We start from the raw sequence: 21,051 nt of genomic DNA, 5'->3' as shown, positions 1-21,051 counted from the left end.
GGAATTTATTCTGACTCTCTTAGTCACAATGGATGCAAGGAAATGCAAAGGCAAAAAGTGCAGAACATTTTTTTTCGTTTCCGGTCGGAGTTGATTTTCTAAATCAACCGTGGAATACATATTGGCTTATGGCTGTTTTTCTAGGTGTCTCTTTTCTCTGGGTATTTTGAGCCATGGAAACAAAACCTACGTAAATTACAAATAACAACAAAACAAGTCCTTAGATTCCTCTAAGTAAAGGCTTTGGATTAGGTGACGAGCAGGTGAATGGAGAGGAAGTCCAATAAATCACAGAGCCGTCAGACCGCACAGATGAAAGTTGACACTCTCATTTCTTAACTAGCACACCACACGGCATCCGGAAGGGAAAGGTTTCGTTCCCAGTTGGCTCTGCACCCTCCAAAGCAACGGAGAGATTTCAGACTGCAAGCAGCACTGATTGCCCGAAACCTCAAATGGTGAGAGAACCCTTTCCCTTTAATCTTCGTAATTGATAGTGCAAATTAAAATGCATGTTAACAGAGTGTCCGCTTAGAGCTAATACAGTTTGCGCGATTTATTTACTTCGTGTTGCGTTTCTGAACTATACATCCATGAAAGAGATGTTATACAGTCACACAATCTTTCAACGTTGAAGTTCAGTTGTACGTAATCGATTACCATCAGTTTCGTTTGATCAGGCGAATCGATGTCCTTCGCTGGTATGGAAGAGATCTGGTTGTGTGATTCCACTAAAAATACTCTGACAAGACAAGTACTTAGTATTTCACCCACTGCGAGAAAATTTAAGAATTTGCCAAAAGTAAATGTGAAAGTCAACAACATATTTAGTTGACCTCATTGAACTTTATACGGCCCATATATTGTAAAATCGTTAAGAAGCATTCGAAATGGAATGTGTTAACATTAATAGCAGTTTCCCGGCTCAGTAGATCTACGGGGCTACTGCATTCGAACCGTGTATAAAGAGCGATCTGAGCGATATTTTTCTCTGCGTTAAAGTGCGGATTTATTCCAACAGGCAGAATCAACCACGGTCCTTTTACGGACATATTAATTTTCAGATATATGGTTAATTTCCCCCGTCCTTCGAGAAAAGAACAGGGACAAAATGACAAGCCCGCGAGCTCTTTCAGCTAAAAAAAAATGATTCCCCTTCTGATGTGATTAACATTATGAAGTAATTCGACGACAAATACCAACAAGAAGGAAAACAAACGTTAAAACTCTTAACAGTTCCCCCTTTAGGCTTCCAATTCGAATAAACTAGTCTCAGTTCCGAGTTGGGTGACAGGTGCTGTTTTAGCAATTCTGTATTAGACAAATGGGAACCGTGTGTAAAATTCTGTCCGAGTAGTGTTTTACATTCAAGCTGAAAGGTTTTGAAGGTATTCTCGGCTGAACAACAAATAAATCTGTCGGTCGGGTGAATCTTTAACCTGTGTTAATCAATGAAAAGTGGCAGCTGCGGATGTTGAACATGCTCCGAGATCCCACCCAGTCTGTTTCTTTCTGAAATAAGTTTAACAGAAGAGTTTCGTTAATCCCTCAAACACTCCGCTGGCTTTTAGCTGGCCAGCTTTTAAGGATACAGGGCAGGTTCCAACTGACCGACACCCGCACAAGGGGTAGTTTCAAACCCACCACCGCACCTTTGATCAGAGCCCAGAGGACGCAATTAGTTGCACTGGACCGGGACGAATACAATTCGATTCGAAGGTGCTGAAAGAAGAGTTTCGGTGCAAGAATTCTTGTGGGAAATCAGGAGAAAAATCCGAACTATTATTTGGGGGATTCTAACTTGGGAATCCGCCCATTGTCCAGAATGCAGGTTAGGGTTTCAAATAACTTCATTCATAACCCAGGCATGTTTGGTCTGCGTGAGAACAGACAATTACACGAAGAGACAGGTTGCGTACAAATTACCATTGCAACCCCTTTGGGTAGCCAGATATCAAAGTGGTGCGGTTGAGAAAGAAGCTCTTGTTTATTTGCAGTGCACAATCTGTTGATCTCCGGTAGAGACATAAGAGATTCTGCAGATGCTGGAATCTGGAGCAACACACACAAAGTGATGGAGAAAATCACCAAGTCAGGCTGTTTATTTCCCTCCATAGATGCTGCCTGACCGGCTGAGTTCCTCCAGCATTTTGCATGTGTTCTCCTACAGAGTTGGTATTATTACCTATATTTCTGTACCAGTTAATAGCCTTTTTAAAAGCGACACAAGAGACTGCAGATGCTGGAACCTGAAGCAACAATGTAACAACGTGTTGGAAGGACTCAGTGGGTCAGGCAGCATCTGTGGGAGGAAAGGAATTGTCGACGTCGGCAATTCCTCCCCCCCCCCCCCCCAGATGCCGCATGACTCTGAGTTCCTCCAGCAGATTGTCAATACAATCAATATACTGCATATGCTGTGGAAAGAGTTAACCTTATAATTTAAAGGTTTACTCCATTTGCAAATCTTTCACCTATAACAATATTCATTCATAAGGTCAGTTGAATCCAAAAATATATTCCAAAATATATTCCATTCAAAAATATATTCCGACACATGTGAGTAACCACGGTAATGACTTACTGAGTAAAGGAATTCAATGAAGGCCTTTAAAGGAGGTACAAGAGGTAATGTGTGTTTTGGAGTGAATTTCCAAGAATAGGGCCTTGGAAGATTAAAACCAAGGCACCAGTGCAAGAAAGCAGTTGGCATGAAAGGAAAGTGTCAGAAGACTGCAGGTTGTGGGGTGTAAGACCGAACAAGTTTGCAGAGGTAGAGTAAGACAATGTTCTGGAGTGACCTGAAGATGAAAGTTCTGATTTATTTTGTTGGGAGGGCAAAGAGCCATTGTAGCCAGAAAGAATGGTATTCTTACTCTGTAGAAAACAAGACTGTAGGAAAAAGTGTACAAATAATAAAAGATGAGGCTTAAACCACAGCTCACATTGATCAGAATTGAAAAGCTGTGTACTGTCTGGTTCAGCCTTAGTGAGTATCCAAGGAGGAAATGTGTTAGGGCCAATATTATAGCAGGAAAAGCTTCTGCTTTCCCAATAACTGAGTGATGCAAGATCTGGGAAGTCTATTGTTTAACTTCAGACAAGCAAATTAAGAACATAGATTTGAGGTAGTGGTATATGGCTTGATATGAAACATTGTCATACTAGGGGAAACTGAGCTTGTGCTTACAGGTAACATCACTGAAACTAACAGATACTGGATCTACACACATCCATCTTAAGTGCAGATTGTAGCTGGGGAATCCATCATAAGCCTGTCAGACCTGGTGTAGGAGTGATAACCCCTTCATTTGACTTGGGATTCTTGACCTAGAGATGGGAGGAAAAAGGTAAGTTAGAGATTTTAAATTGACTTTCCTTTCAATGTTATTCTGGCAGGATAAACTTGGGTATCATAAGTTGGTATCATTACCTATAATTTCTGTACCAGTTGATAGCCTTTTATGAGTTGTTAATACATTTATAGGCCTTAAGAATCTTGGGGAGGGAAGAATTTTTAACAGAATGGCCTTTCTGCAGTAAATATATTGATTAGATCTTTTCTACTTTCCATTTTATATTTACCTGTAATTTTGGATTCATTGGCTGTAGCAGGAAGATGTTTGTAGAACATAATGGGTAAATCTTTCAGCAATGGATCTCTGTCAAAGGTCAACAGTGATAAATGAATTTTTTTTAACTGTAAGTGGCAGTATTCTAGGAGAAAAGTCTTTTGATATGTGTGGGAGCAGAACAGCATTGAGAAAAATGAGGTGAAAATTTGTAATAATTCTTTTTGTCAGATTGTTAATCTTTAGATCCAATCCAATTTATTGCATGGACCATTATCTAAGAATAGATCACAAGCCAAAATGCTGGCGGGACTCAGCAGGTCGGGCAGCATCTGTGGAGACAAAAGGATGGTCGACATTTTGGGTCGAGACCCTGCACCAGGACCCAAATCTAAGAATGCCTTACTTGTGGTGGGACATCATCTGTTCTGTTAGAGTAGAGTTCCCTCCCATGCTGTCACATCTCAAATCACACACGTTCTTCACAACTGTTCTCCTTGATTGATGTTTCTGGTGAACACTTGTAACATACTTTGAAATAATATCCTGTTAACTTTGTTTGCTGTGCTGTGCAAGTTACTAAAAAAAACTGTGCACTGGAAATGTTTGCAATTTGAAGCCGTTTCTTAATTCTTACCAAAATATCCTAAAAGACTAACATTCAAGAACAATTTAATGATCTGCTATTTTCACTTGAAATCAGACAAGTAGGTATTGGAAAATGAGTCGGAAAGAGCTAGACTGAACCTTTGCCTTGAAAATATGAGAACCATCCAATTATATATAACAAGATGTTACTTGAAATCTTGACATTTTTCACAATGTTAGGTAATACAAGTTACTCTCTGTGGTTGTTCCTATAATCCAGGTAAATAAATGAACTCTTATTGTAAGGCCAAACATCGGAAATGTTGATACTGGCATTCTAATAACAACAAACATGAGTTTTGCATTTAATTCATTTAATGTGTGCTCTGACTGCATGGATCAATTGGAAACATTCTTGCTTCTGAGTCAAATCTGTGGTTTAACTCCCCTTTCAGTACCTATTCTAGATATACACTTTAAGTATTGCACTGAGAGAATGCTACTCTATTGTGGGAAGTGTTGCATATGCATTAAGTTGCATCCAGCTGTTCAGGAGAATGTAAAAGATCCTTTGGCAAGGCTGACAAAAAAAACATGGGCAGGTATTTTGAGCAACTTTGATCTCTCAACGAACAATATAAAAAACATGTTAATTGTTTAATAATCCCATTTAGTGTTTATAGAACCTTGCTGTACCTAAATTGGCTTTTGCCTAAAAATCAATGTGACTTTTCTGTGAAGTGGACCTGCACGTATAAAAGGCATTATATAATTGCAAATTATTTACTTTCTATTTTAAATTCTGTTTTAAAGTAGTTGGGGAATCTTTCATTTATTCCTGTAAACAAAGAATTGAACATTCAATGGAATTTGAATCATTTACACTTTTGTTTTCAGTTCTGCCATGATGGTTCGAGCTTTCCAATTTCAGTTGGTGTGCATTTTCTTGCTTACTCAAGGTAAATTAGTCTTAATTATTTAATGAGTTTGTGCCACACTTCCAAAGAAGTGACCAATATTTCTTACTTCAGGTGTTTATAAACTTTTTATTGCATTAAATGTAACTTCACATTTAAAAATCAGCATTTAACAGATTATAATCTTTAAGTATTAAGTTTGCTTGTTCTGTACTAATAATTATAATATTGTATTTGTGTTTCTTTACCTTTAAACTTTCCGATAAACAGTTATGAGAGAAGAAAATGAGGATTTGCAAAAGGAGTTACTATCCTCACCATGAGCTTTCAGTGGCTGAGGATGTTTATTGAGAGGTGATTTACAACTGAGAGGTATTAAATTGCTCAGCCTGTTAACAAAGCTTCTACACAGCACTCAACACCATAGCTGAGTTAAAGTCAGCACCAGTAGAACAGGTTCATCCATAATGTAGCACATGAATGACCATCCTGAAGACCGTGGATGTTTTGTTTTGCATTATTCTGGACATTGGGATGTTACTTGGTCATAAAGCATGTTCCTCCAGTTTAGAGACCTGAAAAACATTCAATTGAAGCCACAGTCATAATGCATATGAGATTGTTTTAAAGTGAATAAAAGTTGCAGTTTTCAGTTATAAACCGTCCTCCTCAGATATTTAACACTAAAAATTAGCATGTGACATGCTTCAGATGAAAATAGCAATTAACATTTCTTATAAATCTTGAACCAAAAAAAAATTCTAAAACATTTAGATTGCAGTATAGTGTAGTCTCTTCCTGGCTCCAGACAAGGGAATTTGAACAAGGGATATCTTGCCAGTAGATCTGTGGCATGCATTGTTTGCACTTGCACAAAGAGAGGCAAAAACTTCAGAGATTATTTTTATTTCCTAGTTTTTAAAATATAAGTATGAAATCAATACCATGTTTGTAGTGGTGCATGTTGGCAAAGAATAGCAATGTAATGGTAATCTTTCTCTTCATTGTGCATGCAAAAGTGCAATGGGAAAGAACTTTTTCTTCACAACCATTAACAGCTTTAAACATTGACACTTAAGGTATTTTGCACTACCTTGCAAGGTGTCTCAAATCTGAACCAGAAGAACATTGTAACATATTACCAAGTTGTACATCCCCTGCTCATAACCAGCAAGGTTAACAGAAGAGTACTATTTAATGGGCACCTGACCTATTTTCCTGAGAAACCTTCCAGAGTGAGAGCAAATACAATCATGTAACTTATTTCAGCAAGGCTAAAAACCAAATTCCAGATATCAAGGAATACGTTTTTCAGTGCTATGCAACCAATATTAATAGATTCATTATGTTCCAGGAAAAGCCATATTGCCCTCATAAGGAAGTTTGCTTTTCATGTTTTGTACAAGAACAGAGGTACCATTCCATGAGATCAACATATTAAGTGAGATGTGATCAAAACCTTGAAATGTGGGATTCTGTTGTTTCACTTATCCCTGCTGGCAGGGTTCTTTCATTTCCAAAAGTCCCTAAAGGAAAACCATATTCTCTGTGACTAGAATCAGCTTGTAAACTGGCTTACACCAACAACACTGTGTGTTTATAGCACAGTATTGAGAAATACAGCACCAACATTCCTTGCAATTACACAGCATGCTGAAATAATGCACAGCCTCAATGGAAGGAAAAAAATCTACTGTGGAATAAAAGGCTATGTGTTATTAAAATATGGGGAAACAGATGAATGGCATAACTGTTTAGGTTATGGTATTCTTGGAACTGAAATAACAGACCCAGAATCTTTGTTTTAAAGGCAGGTGGAAAGATAATTTATGTGCTCATCTACTAAACCAGAGAAAAATGAAGTTAGCTTTTTTTTTAACTTATAATGAAGTTACTTGTTCACCCTACCGGAAGAACTAAGCTAAGAAGAATAGCTGGAAGGGATTGATATTTGAACTGACTTCCCTTCTTCTGCAAACTATTTCCCTCTATTCATCTAACTTCATAACTGTTACAAGTGAAGCAGATTGATATGAGTGGCGGACAGTCCCACGCTATAGACTTATGACACTTTCAGTAATAAGCACACTCTTGATCGGTTGCACAGAAAAAAATTTGTTTCCGCTTCTCTGGACCTTGAGCCTACATGAAGCAAAGAACTAACAATTTCTATGAACTTCATTGGAATTATTTTACAAATTCTGTACGCCTTTATCAGTCTTTAAGTTCTGATTTATTATATTTGTGACATAACCCAGAAATCTAAGATCTACCTTCTACTTAAAAAATGTCTTTCCAACATTAGATGTATATTCACTATATAAGCAAATCTTGTAAAGCGCAAACAACTGTCCCATTAAAAGAAAGGAAAGTCACTGTTTTCTTAAAATTATAAGCAAACAACCTGGCAGGCAGTTTCACTGGGTTGCATTATACTGGGCGGAAGCCATGCTGTGCACATTTCTTTCATGGAATGCAGGTAGTTGTAATGACATTTTCTGGCCTTGTTGCTCCCAGCATCCTGCTGGCCATGCTGCTGTGGCTGTTCCATGAGTGAAAACTAAACTGTAGATGGCAAAAACTGAAGCCCCTTCCACAGCCATTTCCATTCCTCTTCCTGTCTCTGATAATTAAAGTCTAAAATGGAGAAGATTAAAATATATTAATAAAAGTAAGTTTAATTAAAACCACAACTTATTCAACTTGTGTAAATGAATTAAAACATTAAGAATTAAAATAATCCACTTACCTTCATTTAAGGGTGTTAACTCCATTGACATGAATGGGAGCACTCCACACAGCTGAGTGATCAGATTCGAAGTGTGCTGGCTCCTATCTGCTGAGTTCAATGATGAAACAGGAGGTCAGATATAAGACTATAAGACATAGGAACAGAATTAGGCCATTTGGCCCATCGATTATGCTCCACCATTCAATCATGGCTGATTTATTTTTCCCTCCCAACCCCATTCTCCTGCCTTCTCCCTGTAACCTTTGACACCCTTACTAGTGAAGAACCTTTCAACCTCCGCATTAAATATACCCAATGACTTGGCCTCCACAGCTGTCTGTGGCAATGAATTCCACAGATTCACCACCCTCTGGCAAATAAAATTCCTCCTCATCTCTGTTCTAAAGGGACGTCCTTCTATTCTGAGGCTGTGCCCTCTAGTCCTAGACTCTCCCACTACTGGAAACATCCTCTCCTCATCCACTCTATCCAGGCCTTTCAATATTTGGTTGGTTTCAATGAGATCCCCCCTTCCCCTCCTAAACTCCAGCAAGTACAGACCCAGAACCATCAAACGCTCCTCATACATTAACCTGTTCATTCCCGGGATCATTCTTGTAAACCTCCTCTGGACCCTCTCCAATGCCAGCACATCCTTCCTTAGATATGGGGCCCAAAACTGCTCACAATACTTCAAATGTGGTCTGACCAATGCCTTATAAAGCCTCAGCATTGCATCCTTGCTTTTATATTCTAGTCCTCTCGAAATGAATGCTAACATTACATTTGCCTTCCTTACTACCAACTCAACCTGCAAGTTAACCTTTAGGGAATCCTGCACTAGGACTCCCAAGTCCCTTTGCACCTCCAATTTCTGAATTTGCTCCCCGTTTAGAAAATAGTCTATGCCTTTATTCCTTCCACCAAAATGCATGACCGTTCACTTCCCTACGCTGTATTCCATCTGCCACTTCTTTGCCCATTCTCCCAACCTGTCTAAGTCCTTCTGCAGACGCCCTGCTTCCTCATTAACTACCTGCCCCTCCACCTATCTTTGTATCATCCACAAATGTGGCCACAAAACCTTCAATTCTGTCATCCAGATCATTAACATGTAACGTGAAAAGTAGCTGACCTGACACTGACCCCTGCGGAACATGACTAGTCACCGGCAGCCAACCAGTAAAGGCCCCCTTTATTCCCACTCTTTGCCTACTTCCAGTCAGCCAATCTTCTATCCATGCTGGTACCTTTCCTGTAATACCATGGGCTCCTATCTTATTTAGCAGCCTCATGTGCGGCACCTTGTCAAAGGCCTTCTGAAAATCCATGTAAACAACATCCACTGACTCTCCTTTGTCTATCCTGTCTGTTACTTCCTCAAAGAATTCCAACAGGTTTGTCAGGCAAGATCTCCCCTTAAGGAAACCATGCTGACTTTGGCCTATTTTGTCACAAGCTTCCAAGTACCCTGAAACCTCATCCTTAGTAATGGAATCCAACATCTTACCAAATACCGAAGTCAGGCCAACTGGCCTATAATTTCCTGTCTTTTGCCTCCCTTCCTTCTTAAAGAGCATAGTGACATTTGCAATTTTCCAGGATGGCAGATTTCCTTCTCTGAACCATTTTGCTTTTTTCAACAACCTGGTAGTTTTCATGGTTGTCATTACTGAGACTGCTTGGTGTTTCTTTCTCCCCCTCCCCCCCACCCCCCTACAATTTCATATCTGCTACGGTAGGATTTGAACTCTGGTTTCTAGATTGTTAGTCCAGATTTCTAGATTACTAGCCTGGTAACTTAACCACTGTACTCAGATTCTGAATGCTTTGATATTAACTTGCTAACAGACATGCCACATGATTAGCTCAGAAGTGTAAGAGCAAGTCTCAATGTATTCAGACATAAGTCTATTTTTTAAATTACTTCTTTTCTAAATCTATGCATTTTAGAAGAGCCGGGCAGGAGGTAGTAAATTCCCCTTCACGTCTGCTCTAAAGTTGCCTGTTGTCTGGACAGAAGGAGCTGGATGGAAATGAACAACAACTGCGTTCCTCTCCTTTCAGCTTGAAATGAATGTAAATCAGGGAGGTGTTGCATGAATTATAAACTGACAAAAAGAAATCCTAGAAACACTCTTTCCAGTATTTACTGTTTTCACTCAGCACAACCTTGTTGTAAATAAATGTGTGTGCACCCACAAAGCCCATAGAGGAATCTTTTGCTGCACATAAAAGATAAATCACAGTAATTCTAAACAGTTAGTGAACTTCTGCTAGTATTAACAAGTAATAATAGTGTGCTTCTTTTGCACCATTTTGCAGGTGATGACAGAACTGTATTTGATGACTTTAACTTTATAGCAGCTGTTTCTGGTGTCTGTGTCTTGTCCAGAGATGATTCATCGTTGCAACTTTATACTCAAGGAGCAGCTGTTCTCCATTTCAACATCCAGATGCCTTCCCTCTCTAGCTGTTGGTTATAGACTACTGTAAAGATTGTAGCATACAGCCTAGTGTCTTAATTGCTTAAATTTAAACTGCATGTAATTACAACAGATCCAACATGAAGCACAGTTTTCTAACCTGCCTCTCTGTCAGCTGAATGCCATAGGTTGTTGAAAGCCCAGCAACAGGAAACTGATGAAAATATGGATAACTAAACACATGCTGAATCTAAAATAATACAACATTTCCTGCTAAAAATAGACTCTGCTAGTGAGAAAAAGGAAGAATCGCTGACTGATTGGGATTTAAATAGTCCCTTTCATCACCTTGGGATGTCCCAAAATATTTTACAGCCAATAAAATACCATCTTTATGACAAAATTCATCACAGCCTTCAATGTTCCAGCAGAGCCTTTGGTCATTTGAGGAGAAAGGTATTTGAAGATCAGGACCTCAGATTCAGCACAAAACTAATCTTCTATCTGGGTGATATTGTCCCTGCCTTCCTATATACTTCTGTGACTTGGACGACCTTCAGCAGGCATCCAGAGGTGCTGGAAAAAGACCATTGGCTGTCTCTACAAAATCTTTCCAATTCACTGGAAGGTTAAGCAAATTAATGTCAATGTCCTCTCCCAGACCAACATCCCCAGCATTGTAGCCCTAGTTACACTAAACTGGTTACATTAGGCTGGCCACAGTGTTTGCATGCCTGATACCAAATTCCTGAAACGGATGCTCTACTGTTCTGGGAGGAAATTTCCAGACATTCTGAGAAAATGACCCAAGGATGTATGCAAAACTTCCATGAAGAAGTGCAACATCCTACTGACTCTGGCCCATGATCATTCAAAGTGGGTAAGGAGTGTTCAGGATGGTATAAGGAGCAGTGAGGCCATTCAGAGGGAGCACACTCAAGTCCTGTGTAAGCGATGGAAGAAGTGCACCACCTTACATAGTACTCAAACCCTCACCTGGTCAGCCTCATCCTGCCCTTCTGGGGTGAGAACATGAGTCTTCAGTTCCCACCCCAGAACCCACACAACTGGAGTAGAAGCAAGTCATTCAAGATCCCAAGGGACTGCCTAAGAAGAAGGTAGAAAGACAATTTCTTCCAGATATGCAACTTTGGAAAATACTGTTGTAAAGTTTCACACTAATGAGTTGCAGGTTCCTCTTCCATTCCTAACAGCTTAATAAAAGTGTAGTCATGGAGTCATACAGCAAACAAAAAGGCCCTTTGGCCCAACATGTCCATATCAACCATCAAGTACCTATCTATACTAATCCCATTTACCAGCACTTGGTCCGTGATCTGCTATACCCTCATAATTCAAGTGCTTGTCCAGGTGCTTCTTAAATGTTGTGAGACCACCTTCCTCCATGAACCCCTCAGACAGTGCGTTCCAGATTGCAACCACCCTCTGAGTGGAAAAGTTCTTCCTCAGAACCCCTCTAAACCTCTTACTCCTCACCTTAAACCCATGCTCTCAGGTCTTTGCCCTGGTGAAGATAGATATCTACCCTACCTATGTCTCTCATAATTTTGTATACCTCAATGCAGAGCATTTGTGGAGAGAGAAAAAGAGAGTTAACATTTCAAGTTGATAACAATTAAGTCATTGACCTGAAGTGTTAAATCTTTCTCTCTCTGTGTAGATGTTCCTAATTTGCTGAATATTTTCAGCTTTATTTCTCTCTGAGCATGAGCAAGGAGATTTCACAAAGAGAAATGTGAAATATATCACACTGATGGAATAGGAGTAGATTGAGGCACATTGTATTTTGTTATGCTAAAACTTTCTAAACGGGCTTGTGCCTAGATACTTGAATGAAATGGGAAAAGCTTTCATTTCCCAGTGCACTTGCTTTATAATAAAAAATCTAATAATTAGCTCCCTCTTTTTCATCTGTTCCTACTGTTTTTAAGTTCTTATGTCTGTTTTAATCCAGGTCAGTGAAATAGTTTGAGCAGGATTTTATGTCACAAGTACGAGTTTAGTATTAATAATTGGCATTGATGCACTAACCGTTCTTCATTGAGCATTGGTGTTAATACAAATATACTTTTAGATATTTTTAACACTTATTCTAGGCACAATCTTACTTCAACATTTTATTAATCATTCAGATAAAAGTATCTCAACGTTTGTGGCACGTTTTGCAGGTTGATTTGCTCCCATTATTCCTGGAATTTGAATCTGCAGTTCAAAATATACTGGTACTGAATTAAAGAAAATTAATGTTTGTCGACATTGTACTACGGAATGCAATCATGACAATTGTACCATGAGGCATGTTGTTGCATAAAGTACAAATGTATACATTAATAGGGATTCTGCTGTAATATTGGTTCGAAAAGAATGGAAGTCTTGATGATAATTTACCACCATTTTTGATGTTCTTGAGACCGGAACCAACAGCAGAAGCAAAGCGCTCTAGTATGGACCTATTTCTGAAATGTAATTGGCAGGAGCGAATACACAAGAGGAATTTGAAGGAGGTTGAGGGTTAATTGGATATTAGTAACTGAGGAGATAGCATCATAACATATTGAAGCATCATTTGCCTTCCTAATTGTTTGCCATATCTGCAAATTTACTTAAATAAAAACAGAAAATGCTAGGAACACTCAGCAGGTCAGGCATTTCAGATTTCCACCACCTGCAGTTTTTGATTTTTATTTGCATATTTACTTTCTGGTTTTGTGGATCCTGTTACGTACCAGCAACAATAGAAACACAATGAGCCATGTTTAAATGTTAGAATCTATTTATTAATAACTACTTGTAATAATAAGAGAAATAAAAATGTTAGATATCAGACATTGACCCCAAAACAAACCCGAAGTGTGTGTGTTTCAAGTTCCCCAACCCCAAGTCCAGGAGTAGTTCTCGAAGTTCAGTTCAGCAAGTCATAAAGTAGAACGATGAGCAAAGGCTTCTGAAAACCACAGTAGAATGTAGAGAGAAGGAGTTTACGAAATCCACAAGTTCCATGATGGAACAATACGACACCTCAATCACCGAAGATCTCCATTGCTTTGTTCCGAAGTACCTGCCATACCCAGGGCACTCGATACGTGGCCGCCCATAGATATACCTGCTTTCCAGTACAGGTTAATGACAAAGTGGACTCCACAGATTGCTCCAAAAATCCATACACGGATGGTATAGTGACAGACACAACTATTGTGCTTCGCTTGTAGACACAGAGACCGGCAGTCAGTGCTACCAACTCCCCCTCTCTCTCTTCCTTCGTCTGTCTGTGCAATTGCCAGCACTTCCAGTTATAGTCGTTTTTATTTCACTCGCAGTAGTCAGATAAAGCCACACGCACTACCATTCAGGCATCTTAAAGGGACACTCATCAAGTAGCAACCTGGGCTCGTAGCAATCCATACCTGCAATCTCTCCCACCACTGAATTCCTACTTCTCTGTGTTGTGGTGAAGCAACAAGACCAGTATCATTCGGGTGCTGCTGTCACACCATGTGAGCTTCTTTCACAGCAGAACTAATAGATCTGCTGTCATTTGCAAGTTTCCTTGGTCTAAGATAACATGTGATTCTAGGAGTGAAAAGTTATGTAAAAATCTTGAAATGAGGAAAAGAAGAAAGAAAGATTATCTATTCATATATTGCCTTCCCTAACATCAACATCTTTCATTGTGTTTAACAAGTAAAGTCATTTTAATGTTTGGATTGTTCCTGTGAAAAGGAAGTGGTAATTCCGTTGTGAAAGGTACCGTCGGGTGAAAATAATTATGGATCGACCGCATATTACCCTTTAAAATGTAATTTGCCATGTCGTCAAACTCCTGATCGAACTGCATTTTATTGCACAGACATCGACTCATATGTTTGCATTTTGATTGCATTTTCTAACATTAAATGCAGGAACCACTTGTACATGTATATTTTTGTTGCTTTGTGTATTTTTTAAATTATGTCTGTCTATCCTTATTTCACAGAATTTTAACCCTGGAATTTTTTTTCATTTCAGTCTTACGATACTTCTGTTTGCAAAAACTTGACATTAATAATGAAACAATTGTGAAGATTTCCACTGCTGGACAATGTAGGTGACCTTCTCGATTTGAATCATTTTTAAGACAATCTGAGTATAGAAAGGTCTCAATAGCAAATAGAATTCCACATATAATTACAAAGGACAGGTAGAAACTGTGTCATACATTCTTGGGCTTTTTGAAGACTGTCTAAAGACAAGCTGTCTTTAAGTTAAACATTGGGTTGAATTAAAGTAATAATTCTTAATTCTGCATTTGGCACGTGAAAACAGATTCCACTTCTGCTAACAGGTATGAATGTGTTGTCTACAACTAATAACTAACAACATTCCCAGCTATAATTTGAGTGTATAGACTTAAGTCTGGGAACCTGGTATGTTCTTTACAATTAAGAACAGATTTATTTTGCATAAATTAAAATATTTTTGATTTTCCTTTCTTTTAGTTTTACATTTTACTCCTATAAGTCCAAACTATTTGTTGTTGTTACTCTCCTGTCTGAGACGTTGAGGTGAAAGTGACTGGTTTGCTCTTTTGCATTTTATCAATAGGTGTTACACTTTAGTGGTTAGTCATATTTTTATTTATATTGTTCATAGAAGAAATGAAGGTAGTTACTTCTAGTAATGGTAATTTTCTAAAGAAAGCATGCTATTTGACTGGATGATCCTTATCCTGTATTATTCAAATACAGTCAAATAAATGGAATGTCTGGAATAGGAGATGGAATCCAATGAAAATAAAACCATCCCTAAATGTGAAGCACTGACAGGATACCTGGTGAATTACACATTGCCGCATATTGCTCGATGATGTCAACTATTCAGTCTACTGTCAGCTTCATTAAACCAGCAGCTCACATTCAATCTCCCCTCATCTTCCAAGAAATTAAAACAGAAAATGCTGGAAACACTCATCAGGTCAGGCAGCATCTGTGGAAGGAGAAAAAGAATAAAGATTTCAGGTCATGGACCATTCATTAGAACTGAGAAAGAGAGAAAAAAACATGTTTTATATAGCAGAGACAGTGAAGGAGGGGCATGGGTGTTGAGATCGTAATGTAGCAGTTTCTTTGTGTTGCAAATGGCAAGGCTGTGGGACATGCCCAATTGGCCAGAATCCCTTTCAAGCTACATTTACGTATTAATTGCCACTTAAATTTACTACAGAAAGGCCAGACTGATACTTAACCCATCATTATATTTTTAAAGATAAAATCTGTATTTTTCATTAATCTTTTGTTAAACTGCATTTTTTAGGATATAAGGGTGTTTTCTTTCTGTCCTGTGACCCAAACTCCATTGTCAGTTCACACTTCCAACACAAAGCCATTTTGAGGTGAAGATGAAGGAAAAGATCTGGGGGGTGGGGGTGGGGTGAGCTTCCTTCAAGATGCCCTGCTTCAGCAAAATCCAGTATCAGTGACGGGGAAGATTCCATCATCAGTGATCAGTGATGGAGAAGAGATTGATGGTGTGTTAAGACAAGAGAATCATACTATGTGGCTCTGTCAATGTAAGGCGCAATACAATACAAATGTGAGGTATTGGGTCGTGATTTAGAACTATTTTAAAGAAAATCCTACAATTCTAGGCTGTGTCTTAGTACATTGTCTTGCCAAAATCTGAAATGAATGTCATTTCTGGGTTATCTTTGCATTTTCTTCTTTGGTAGTGATGCAGTGTTCTGCAGCCATTGATTTGCTGTTCTTGCTGGATGGGTCATACAGTATTGGCAAGGGAAGCTTTGAGAGATCCAAACATGTTGCATTCAAACTTTGTGATGCTCTTGACATAAATCCTGGCAGGGTAAGTTCAGAGTTTTTGTTAGATCATTTTAACACTTATTACACTAAAAGATCCTTGCAAGTTTTACACATACGTATGAAGTCTTGTGGTAATCTTGGTTTGGGTAGTTGGGAACTAGATCAATCTGTTTATCAATTGGTCTAGTTTTCATTGCAGGAGTCACATGAAAGCATTCAATGGATAAGCCAATGTTGTTCTAATAAAGTTATCAAAGTATAGGCTCCAAAAGTGTGGTGGATAGAACCAGAATTACTGATTTTGATAAGATAATATAAGATATCTTTATTAGTCACATGTACATCGAAACACACAGTGAACTGCATCTTTTGCGTTGTGTTCTGGGGGCAGCCCGCAAGTGTTGCCACGCTTCCAGTGCCAACATAGCATGCCCACAACTTCCTAACCTGTACGACTTTGGAATGTGGGAGGAAACCGGAGCACCCAGAGGAAACCCATGCGGACACAGGGAGAACGTACAAACTCCTTACAGACAGTGGCGGAATTGAACCCGGGTCACTGGCGCTGAAAAGCATTACGCTGACTGCTACACTACCGTGCCTGCCAATATAATGATCTGACTAATGCGGATATTATGTAAAACAAATCAAATTTAATAGCATGGTAAAAGATGATTGCTCATATGTACATACTGTATTTTGATTTTTTTTGTTAAAGTAACATTATTGGAGAATGTAAATCTTTGTTGTTGAATTACACAAACTTTTTTGAGCTGCCTTAGATTTTGGAAAATGATAGAATAAGTTGCAGCTTCAGCAATAAACCATGAAAACAAATGGATGAATCATAGAAGTGAAATCAGGCAGGACGTTATAGTAGCTGTCAGAATGTATTTATTCCTCCTCAAACTGCATGTTGTGGAGGGCAAGTTTATGAAAAAGAGCAGAAATTATTATTGCCTTTCTCTCTTGTCATCTGTTTACCTATTGCTGTCTTGCTCCTTTCTTTGACCTGGGCAATGTTACAGAGGTGGAAATAGTTCCAACAAGCACAGGTCCCTTTCAATGGCAATGTTTTGGAAAGACAAAACACTCGCCCGTTTCAATGTGCTTGTCGCAATTCATTATTTGTGCAGAGATTGTAATTCTTACAAGAGTGACAGCGTTGATCATTAAGCTGTACACCAGCATTGCCTCTTGGAACAGTAGATGTATGGAAGAATGTGGGCTAATAAAAAGGTTAATCCCTTAAATCTATTTAATTTTTGAATAATTTTCTCCACACAGGTCAGAGTTGGAGCAATCCAGTACAGTTCAATGCCGAAAGTTGAATTTTATCTGAATTCCTACTTAACAAAAGAAGAAGTAAAAGAACAACTTAAAAGAATTATATTTAGGTATGCTGCCTTTTTTCCAAAGGTATCTTATTTGTAAATTCTTTAAGGATTGCTTAAATAATTTATTTGAGCCCAAATTATATTGTATATCTAGTTATTGGGTGTATCATATACTAAAAAGGAAATGTTATAATTTTCTACATTCTTAGCACTGAAAGTTGTCAGGGGTTTGTTTCATTTCAGGAATGTTATGATTATTTTTGTCCTTTTGAAGCATAAAATTAAAAATATTTCCTTCCTCTTCACTACAGTACTAATATATCTTGGAATTCCAGTGCATTGCGCTAAGATCGGAATGAAGTAAGCCTGGGACAACAATCCTCTATACACACTCTGTAACCTCAGGTGTAAAAAGACCAAGGGTGTGAAAATCCTTTGACCTGGTCTGTTGGTGGAAATATATAAGATTCTGACCACACTTGAGTATCTCTGATTAAAGCAGGCTGAAGTCATTTGTATGGTTTTCGCAGCACAGATACAGTATGTCTAGGTGCCTCCTTGGAAGTTAAAATAAGCAGTACTGGAGGGTGCTTAGAATTTTTTTTATTGGAACATTTCGTTGTTCTTTTAGAGGGTTACCATCTAGTCCCTGGTCTGCAGAGCCTAATTGGTACTGATTGTATGCAGTGCTTTTCATATTATCCAGATCACTGAATAGGTTGGGGGTGAAAGTGAAGGAGATTTCAGTGAGGTGAAGTCCTTTAACTAAAACTATGGGTCACATTTAGTGTGGTGGAATTTCAACCTCCTCAAACACTAATAGAAACTGCAAGTGTTAAGTCGTCAGGATGAAAGGATGTTGTCCTGACTGAATTTGTTACCTGGAAGTACGGTCTAGCGCATTTCTCCACCAGGACTGCACCAAGTTCCTAGGAGTGAACATCACCAATAGCCTGTCCTGGTCCAACCATGTAGATGCCACAGCCAGGAAAGCTCACCAGTGCCTCTACTTCCTCAGGAGGCTAAAGACATTTGGCATGTCCCCGTCAACCCTCACCAATTTTTATTGATGCACCATAGAAGACATCCTATCTGGATGTATCATGGCTTGGTATGGCAACTGCTCTGCCCATGACCGCAAGAAACTACAGAGAGTTGTGGACACAGCTCAGCACATCACAGAAACCAGTCTCCCCTCCATGGACTCTGTATATACTTCTCACTGCCTTGGTAAAGAAACCAGCATAATCAAAGACCCCACCCACCCCAGACATTCTCTCTTCTCCCCTCTCCCATCAGGCAGAAGATACAAAAGCCTGAAAACACGTACCACCAAACTCAAGGACAGCTTCTATCCTGCTGTTATAAGACTATTGGGTTCCCTAGTATGATAAGATGAACTCTTGACCTCACAATCTACCTTGTTATGACCTTGCACTTTATTGTCTACCCACACTGCACTTTCTCTTAGCTGTTACGCTTTATTCTGCATTCTGTTATGGTTTTACTTTGTACTACCTCAATGCACTGTGTAATGAATTGATCTGTATGAATGGTAAGCATGGCAATTTTTTCACTATACCTCGGTACGTGTGACAATAATAAACCAATTCCAATAACAAACCAATTCCAATTCAATTCCCCTAATCTCAGAGGAACTAGAAGCTTTTGTCTCAGGATTTCATTTATTCATTTTTTAGGATTGTGCAGTGCCGACAAGTCCAACATTATTGTGTATCCCTAACTGTCATTAGATGGTGGTGATGAGTGCCTTCTTGGACATTGATGAAAGTACTCCCACAATACTGTTTGCTAGAGAGTTCCAGGATTTGGATCCATCATCAGTGAAGGAATGGCAATATATTCCCTCATCAGGAAGCTGCGTAACCTGCAGTATGGGACAGCATCCTTTCAATGGCTGACTTCCACACGGGCAGACTGGTTCTGCCTAATTCCACACCATGTATTGTTGCAATGTACAGATAACAGCTTGTCACCTGGTACATTTCTTAGAGTAATACAGTCTTAAGATGGTAATGATTGTTAGCCATAATTATCCATATCATATATGTTATGTCCCTCCTTTCATAATGAAAAACGAAATGGAAAAAGAACATCAGGACTAGTAGTCCAGAGCCTGAACGAGCAATCCATTGACGTAAGATGTAATTGCAGCTTGGAATTTAAATTCAGTTAGTAATCTGGAATTAAAAACAAAACATTTTGTAATGGTGACCATAGAAATGCAGATTGTTGAAAAGATTGTGGGCTGCAATGTTCTTGTAATGTTCCAAATCATCCTCTGGGGTCTCATTTGGGGTGATTATTGTATGGTATACTTCTCTCTCCTTGTAACCAAGGAAATGCAATGACATCTTAATTTTCTCTTGTTCTGGTTTCTCTGTCAAAACTAGCTCAATACAGTGTTAACTGTTTCCTCCATGCAGAGTATTTGTTCCATTGTATGTTATCTCAGTTAAATTATATGGCTGGTTGTCTTACGGCTCATGTCCACGTGTTGTCTCAGTGGAGAGACATCATGCCCATGGTTTAGTATTTGGATCCAGGCACAGAATCTAAATTTCATACTTTTATTGGCCAGCTCTTCTCATACAATATCTCATTATCTCTTTTGGTGTAAGATACTGGAAAATAGCCAGTGATTCAAATTAACAAGGGTATTTTACTAAACAAAAGAAAAGCTTGTAGTGAGGGACAGCATCCTTGCAATGGCTTATTTGCACACAGGCAGACTGGTTCTGTTCTGATGAAGGAATTAAATTTAGTCTTTGTGCCAAGATCCAAATACTAAACCATGGGCATGAGGCTCTCAATTGATATAACATGTGGACAACCAGTCATGTAGTATACAGAGAGTGCCTTGTCAGATAATGCAATTCTTAAAATAGTACAGCAATGATCATAAATAAACAATATTATTATGACCCATGTGCTATTTGTCTTTTTTCTGTGGGGAGATGGGGAAGAAGAGGGAAATGAACTCTAATCTTGGCTACTATCTAATTACTTTGCAATTATCTGTATGTCATAAGAAGTTGGCATTATTATTTCACAGTAAATATGAAATATATATTCTTAAAATGGGCAGACTTTAGTACAAACTTAACAGAAATTTTCCAAATGAATGTAAATTTATATTTAAACGTGAATGAGAATTGCGGCAATCCACAAGCAAGTTTTCCTTTAATAAAGTAATGCTGCCATTTCTTTGAGGAACACAAGGTGAATAGAATTGGTTAGTTGGCAGTGAGCCTATGCCATTGCCTGAGCCTGTGCAATCTTCTTAATTCCATTCTAATACCTGTCAACAATGTTCTGACTTTTAATTAAGAGCAGATTTGTTGCTGATTTCAAACAGGATGGGATTATATTTCTTGACCACATGTAGAGACATATAAAAACCCATTTTAAATATGTTTGGAACATTTTCCCATAAAGTAAAATGAGCATTTATAATGCCAGATAAGCTTCAATTTTAATGGTTACTCCCCCCAACATTGGCAAATTTATATCGCAATTGCAGATACAATGGAATGCACAAATTGTGTTTTAAGATCACTAATTGTTTCCAAAGTATGAATAAATATAGGTCTGAAAAGAACATGAATACTTGTGTTATTGCCCAATGGTTTCATTAAATGTA

At 38.6% G+C, this 21,051-nt stretch overlaps 1 protein-coding gene across 1 annotated transcript in view; it reads left to right on the top strand.

The window, feature by feature from the left end:
• Positions 1 to 391: 391 nt before the first annotated feature.
• vwa2 (von Willebrand factor A domain containing 2) overlaps positions 392 to 21,051 on the top strand; it is a gene marked incomplete at its 3' end in the record, with an annotated part of 45,604 nt that continues 24,944 nt past the window's right edge. The window contains exons 1-5 of the mRNA XM_052027638.1: positions 392 to 458; positions 5,058 to 5,119; positions 14,261 to 14,335; positions 15,960 to 16,093; positions 17,338 to 17,447. Coding sequence (XP_051883598.1) covers positions 5,065 to 5,119; positions 14,261 to 14,335; positions 15,960 to 16,093; positions 17,338 to 17,447 — 374 coding nt within the window. The remainder of the gene's footprint in view (positions 459 to 5,057; positions 5,120 to 14,260; positions 14,336 to 15,959; positions 16,094 to 17,337; positions 17,448 to 21,051) is intronic.

The sequence above is a fragment of the Pristis pectinata genome, chromosome 12 (genome assembly GCF_009764475.1).
Source record: "Pristis pectinata isolate sPriPec2 chromosome 12, sPriPec2.1.pri, whole genome shotgun sequence".
NCBI lineage: Eukaryota > Metazoa > Chordata > Chondrichthyes > Rhinopristiformes > Pristidae > Pristis > Pristis pectinata.
Note: the sequence above shows the minus strand (reverse complement) of the source record. Positions and strands in the feature narration are given on the sequence as shown.